The sequence below is a fragment of the Salvelinus namaycush genome, chromosome 12 (genome assembly GCF_016432855.1).
Source record: "Salvelinus namaycush isolate Seneca chromosome 12, SaNama_1.0, whole genome shotgun sequence".
Taxonomy (NCBI): domain Eukaryota; kingdom Metazoa; phylum Chordata; class Actinopteri; order Salmoniformes; family Salmonidae; genus Salvelinus; species Salvelinus namaycush.
In genome coordinates, this window is record NC_052318.1 from 49,608,746 (window position 1) to 49,615,274 (window position 6,529).

The 6,529-nt window shown below is 42.4% G+C and overlaps 1 protein-coding gene across 2 annotated transcripts; it reads right to left on the minus strand.

Annotated features, from left to right (window-relative positions):
• Positions 1–232: 232 nt before the first annotated feature.
• Positions 233–5,908, minus strand: LOC120057375 (28S ribosomal protein S31, mitochondrial-like). 2 transcript variants are annotated; one of them, XM_039005978.1, is made up of 7 exons: positions 5,733–5,908; positions 3,469–3,578; positions 2,643–3,099; positions 2,338–2,490; positions 1,936–2,085; positions 1,328–1,542; positions 233–997 (listed from the first exon to the last, which is right to left on the minus strand). In XM_039005978.1, exons 1-7 carry the CDS (start codon positions 5,849–5,851, stop codon positions 762–764), a joined length of 1,440 nt encoding a protein of 479 aa, XP_038861906.1. In that variant the 5' UTR covers positions 5,852–5,908; the 3' UTR covers positions 233–761. The 2 variants fall into 2 exon arrangements, with proteins under 2 accessions (XP_038861906.1, XP_038861905.1); XM_039005977.1 differs by having other exon boundaries at positions 2,643–3,578.
• Between the last annotated feature and the right edge of the window lie 621 nt (positions 5,909–6,529).

Sequence of the window (6,529 nt, forward strand, 5' to 3'; positions counted from 1 at the left end):
GAGAATGTTTTTATTCTCTTAACCTTAAGACCTTTCTATTAAAAACATTCTACAAAACACTCTCCCTCTATCCTGTTTGGCTTACAGTGAGGTTACTAAGGCCAAAACCGATCAAGCCCTTTTTTAATAATTTCTTATTGACCGGGCAATAATGTTTCCTGAGAATTTCACAGGATCACAAAAACACTTAAGAGTCTCACCTGTCTTAAAGAAATCCTAGCAGCAAACAAGACTTTGAAAACAGTGTTTATTTCAATAACATCTCAATAACGATAGCTATTTTGAAGCTAAATCTTGCAGTGCCGAGTTCAATGTGTTAATTAAATGTAGGTAATAGTTACTCTTTAAAATTGCACAGCACGAGGACAGATCCATCTGAAGCACACAACATGTTTGCTATACACTTCTCCTTGATCAGACACCAACAGTGGAATTGTCAAGGTAGAGAAACGGCACGGTGTGTATAGTTAAGAGTCTCTGAACAACCAAAGCAATACATAGTGTATCCGATTAAGGGCTATACTAGGTTCTCTGTTAACCATCTCCATTGGTTCTCTCATGGGAAAATACCATCCAATCTCTGAGTGACAGTTTTCAGGAGGGTGTGTCTGTCATTATTGTTTTAGTATACTGATCACCCTAGCCCTGAGACGAGGCTGTCACGCCATAGGAGTCTACAACCCTTAAATCCCATGTTAGCATTTGTGTGATCATAAATTACTTACAAAGATTGTGTTTCTCTTAAATTTTGACATCACAGTTCAGTTGAGGTAAACCTCTGCCTCCTTGAGGACCTCCTCTTTCTGCTGAAAGTAGTCCCTGAACCAGGCTATGTGTTCTCTCTTCTGCTGTACTGTGTAGTAGGGATTTTTAGCCAGGCCCGAGACCACCAGCTCCATGAAGTGTCTGACAGGTCCCTGGCGTGGGAAGCCTTCCTCCAGGTGTTTCTCCAGGAACACGTGCTCATGGAAGGGCATCTGGGCCTCCGCCTCAAGACCTGAGACACAGGTGGGAGAAAAGTGGTTTGCGATCAGAGAAGAAAAACAAAACACTTATCGAATCATGCCCCAACTGTCTTTTTCTCAGTCTCTCCTTCAGTCAAATCGATCACATTCATAAAGCCTTTCTTTATATCAACAGTCGTCTGTGCTTTACAGTATTTAAAAAAAATCATTTCTTATAAACTTAACCTTTATTTAACTAGGCAAGTCAGTTAAGAACAAATTCTTATTTACAATGACGACCTTCACCGGCCAGTAACCCAGCCTAGACTCCAAAGAGCGAGCAAAAGTACAGTGGCGAGGAAAAACTCTCATCAGGAACTCACCAGCCTCATTGTTAATTGGATACTGCCACAGCCTGCCCTCTTTGGTCCACTGGATCATCTCCTCAAAGCCATTACGAGGCATTTGATTGGTTGACAGGGCCACTTGATTGGCTAACTCCATGTCCCATAGGGTCGGAGCAGCTATATCTGTGTCTTCCTCCGGTTCAGTGCTCGGGGAGAAGATGTTCAGCCTTTTCCCTGAAAATAGACTTCTCCTGACAACCACAGGGTCAAAGGACAAGGGTCAAGTTCAATCAAGCACTATTAAATAAAGTCTAGACAAAGACCACCCACACTAAAAGACTTCCTGGATGTGCCAGAATATTATTGGAATAGTTTGACTGATTTTTATTTATTTGGGGTTATTGTACAATTTTAAAAATGCAGAAGCCATAGGATAACACATGCAAGCATTACACAAGGCTCTGATGAAGGCGATTACGCCGAAACATAAGCCTGCCTCATCAATGTCTCATCAATAAATAATAATCTATATGCAGAAACAGAGTGCTCCTTGTTCTTTATTGGAGACATTTAATTATGAATGAAGACAGGACATTTTTACTTCAGTACTTTAGTCCTCGCTATGTCCAGGGCATTATCCGTACCTCCTCCGTAATCCACCATCCAGCTCTGCAGTGATGCCTCTGTCATGGGTGTAGCCCCTCCCATCTTCATCAAAGCGGATCTGATTGGCCGGCCGTGCGGTCTGTCTGCCGTTGGGCTTCTTCCCCACCTTCATGTCAGCAATGATAACCCTGAAACAATGCCATCTTCATTAGATTGCATATCTGCTTGTTTCACGGCTGTTAGATTACACTATGGACCTCTACAGCCAGGGAGTAAGACTCAAATTACATTTAAACTTTACTTCTATAGCAACCTGCAATCAGTGCATTCAACTAAAGTAAGTAAAACAACCACATAATCACTGCAAGTTAAAACCTTCTTCAAAAATAGCTGCCAGGTGCCAAATCAGTACCAGTAAGAGTAAATGAGAAGACACTTGCCCAATGTTGTTGACGTCCCCGTTCTTCTGTGCCTCTCCGATAGCTTCATGTTGCCTCAGCTTCTTCAGCAGCTCTGACTCAGCCTGGCTTTGGTTAGGTAAAGTAGCTGCGGCAGCAGAGACAGCAGCAACCAGCTCAGGGCTCAGTGTCTCACTGCACACACAAAAGGGTGAATTTGGTAGAAAGGTGAGACTAGATATATGGCCACCTATTGTGAAAACAGATGTATCAATAGAAGCAGTTGGATCTCAGCAGAAGATAGAAAAAACTAAAGTACGAGTCGACCACGGCACAAGTCTCCTCACCTTGGGGCAGGTGCTGGCACATCAGCCATGCCAGTGGCCTCCTGGAACATACTGGTGGTGCTCTCCATAGATGCTGGCATGGGCCTGGCAGCAGTCTGAGAGGTCCTCTGCACCTTTAAGGCCTTAAACTTCCTTTTGTTGGTCACCTCTACCTTCATGGCCCCCAGGAGGTCCAGCAGACTCTCCTTCCCACTCTTCACAGGCTGGATTTCCTCCTTGGGGGGGGCTTCTGACTGTTGTTCCTCCTTATTGGCCTCTAACATCTGCTCCTCTACAACTTTGTCTCCCTCTTTCTTTACGTCTACAACCCCTTCTGTTTTAACCTGGATCTCAACGATTGTTTCACCCTCCTTCACTACCTCCATTGTTACTCCTAGCTTTTGTTTAACCTCTGTTTTACTGGCCAACGTGATTTCTTTCATTTCCTCACTCTCCTTTACATCCTCCATCTTTACTTCTGGAATGGGAAAAAGTTCGGTTTTAGTCTGGATTTCTTCCATTTTCTCACTATCCATCTTAACTGGAATTTCCTCTATTTTGCTCTCCTTTACAGCCTCCATCCTTACCTCGAGAATTGGCTCAACCTCTGTTTTAATCTGGATTATTTCTTCCATTTTCTCACTCGCCTTTGCTGCCTCCACCTTTGATTCTAGTTTTTTCTCAACCTCTTCTGTTTGTGTAAGAATTTCTTCAATTTTGACCCTCTCTGTTACTCCCTCCATCTTCACCCCTACTCTCTGCTCACTCTGTTCTGCTACCATTTTTACATAATCATGTAGCTCTATGACCTTCTCTCCAACCATCTTTACTGCTCCCTTCTGCTCACCATCCTTCAATGCACTATTTTCTTCCTTGGGAGGGAGTGGCCCCTCTTTCTTTTCACAGTAGATGACAGAGCTTGTGCCAAACGCATTGAAGACCCCTCCATTCGTAGCTCTGGGTGAGGGAGAGAGACCGTGGTAAGCACAAGAAACATTAAAAGCTAAATACTCTAACTTGCAAGACACAGTGGCCCTCAAAGACATTGTGCTGCACTAGTACTGAAACCATGTAAACTTACGATAGTTTGCTACATGGCTGCAAAGTGAGAATAGATTAGATCTTTATTGTAGATAAAGATGAGATGTTGTTCCAGGGCTCATTAGGCAGGCTTATGCGGCAGATTTGGGACTGCGTCATTTTCAGAGGTAAACTGGCCAAGGCCACCAACAACACATAAAATCTCACAGAATTCTTCACAAAAACAATTACAATTTCTCTCAACCATAGCAGTGCCCACTTTGTCAAAGGTAGGGACGCAAAATATTGATCATGTCCATTCCCAGCGCCTCTCCGGGGTGCTGTTGGCAAGACGCATTGCTGCTGTGCTCCAACATTCCGGCAAAACATTTTACATACGTCCTGTAGCAGATCTAGCAAATGGTAGAAAAGTATATGGCCTTTTCGGCAGCCTACAGACTGGAGATCAAATGTATGACAATGTAACGAGACAGAAACTTTATACATCATGCAGGTTTCTCAGATTAGCGCATTTTTTATTTGATTGGCACACCGTCTTTTTTTTGGAGGGGGGGTTACAAAACGGTAGGTGTACCACATAGATGGGCATTCCTAAAATTACATTTCAGGTGACACTGGAGGCCAGGGATGGGCAACTCCAGTCCTCTGTGGCCTGATTGGTGTCGCACTTTTGCCCCAGCTAACACATCTGACTCCAATAATCAACCAATCATAAACTTCCGTTTAAAATGCAATTAGTTTCATCAGCTGTGTTGACTAGGGATGGGGAAAAAGTGCCACCACGCCGTCGCTGAGGACTGGAGTTGCCCATCCCTGGCCTACAGCGTTGCCTGAAATTGAATTCGCTCATCCCTGCTGTAGGCTATAACTCAGTAAGCACGGACTGCCACTGATGCTTTTTTGTTTCAGTCCAGACCAGCCTTGATTTCTACATCCACGGACGTTGGTTTTTGGTTCAGACTTTGTCCGGTCTGGACCAGCCTTGATTTGGCACAAACATAGACGTCTATAAATTACATCTTTTAACTTTCATTCAGAACCTAAATTGAACCTAACTTCAACATGTGGAAAATATATATTTTTGGTATCATTTTGCTTACTGGGCCTATTCTTGTAGGACGGCAATTTTTTGTCTAGCCTAGGGCGGCAGAACAACCAGGACCAGCCGGTGTTGGTCATTGCCATAGTAGGCATAGTTTGTTATAGTGATGTTACCTTTGATACCAGAGCTCATTCATCACTAAGCAGCTAACTTCAAAGCAGTGTGCCCGAAGCATGTTTCACTTTATCAAAAATGTCCGCAATGATGTCAGAAGCGTTGTTTGATCACAAGCTTTTTCAAAACTTATCTCGCATTTTGTAAAATTGCACTGATGGTTTGGGTGCTTTCTTCGATTCCAAGCTGCTTTCAAACACCGACCTCTACTGGACACCACCCATACAGTTTCGGGTTTTGTACATCAAGTTCCACCTGACCTGTCGCTTAGCAGGTACTCTAAGGCACATTCAGGGATGTGAGGCTACGAGGTCAAATCCCGTTTAAGACGCAGCATTTTGATAATTATTTTGTGAAACCACACTTTCTGCACTGTTTTTCAAATAATTTGTTTTATTTAGTATAGTATAAGCTTGTCTTTAGCATAAATAATGCCATAGATTCAGTTTTTGAAAAATAGTCAAATTGAAGGCAAAAAAAGGGAAGCATGATGTTAACAAATGCAAACCTGGTATTGCAACGGATTATAGTTAGGTTAACAAAATCAACGTTTGACGAAAACAATGGAGGGGGGGGAAACTCCATCTCATCACGCCTTACTATTTGTTGACCAGCAGATGTCAATAATGTCCATTGTCAACAGATAATGAAGGTCCGAATAACAGTTTTTCGGCACAATTTGCCGGGAAAAAAAGCGCCAACGCCTTCAGAAAGCCTCAGTTTCCCATCACTAGTGTGTAGCCTAGTTAGCTTTATGGCTCTCTAAGGTTGGTTAGTTAGCTAACGTTAGCTACTGTAACTTGATTGTGCAGTTGTCATCAGACAACCTTGTAGAGGCTGATATGAGAACTTACCTGCAAATGGGGAGTGAAACTATATCACATTTCGACGACCTTAAACATGCTTCACGGATGTACACATGTAATGCACGATTTCTAACCGGACAGACTGACAATAGTAATATTCTATACATGATTGCTCTTCACAAACGTCTACAATGTCGTCCATACACGTTTCCTCCTTGTGCGACGATCAAACTGTCCGTAGTGAAACAAATGTTTAAATGTTTCCGCTCGACATGGGTGCAAGGGCTGTGTTAGCTTTTTGATGGGTGGTTCCAGTGATGAAGAAGTAGAGAATGCAAAGACGTGCGGTCTTTCTTACCGAATTCTGATGTGCACTTTTACTTTTCCTCAGCCAACAAGACGTGTAACAATCAGCAAAATCACTAGTCTATGTCAATCTACTATTTATTATGCATCATAGCATACGTATCGATGAATCGTTGTGACATATGAAATACGAGTGATAGTGTAATCAATGTGTAATAATTACATAAAAAATGTATGAACGTGTTAAATTATTTTGACATGTAGTCATATTCAGGTCCTGATTGGTCAACAAGCTTATTTGACACACAAAGACCCAAACGGTGTTCCATAGACATCCTGGTTGAGAATGAAATGACTGAACAAATGAACAACGAAACAGCACAGCAAGTTAGTGAAAGAAATAGGTTTTGATTATATTTTACTGGTAATGGGAACATACGTAAATACCAACACAATAACTTTTTGGTCAGTGTGTGTAACCTTTATTTAACTAGGCAAGTCAGTTATTAAGAACAAATTCTTATTTTCAATGACGGCCT

Excerpts from the sequence above, each read along its gene's own strand:
- LOC120057375 (XM_039005977.1), bottom strand. The coding sequence starts at position 5,851 with ATGTATAGAATATTACTATTGTCAGTCTGTCCGGTTAGAAATCGTGCA. Across the intron at positions 3,579-5,732 it reads GTTTCACTCCCCATTTGCAG|AGCTACGAATGGAGGGGTCT; the intron begins GTAAGTTCTCAT and ends TCCCTCACCCAG. Across the intron at positions 2,491-2,642 it reads GTGCCAGCACCTGCCCCAAG|TGAGACACTGAGCCCTGAGC; the intron begins GTGAGGAGACTT and ends TTGTGTGTGCAG.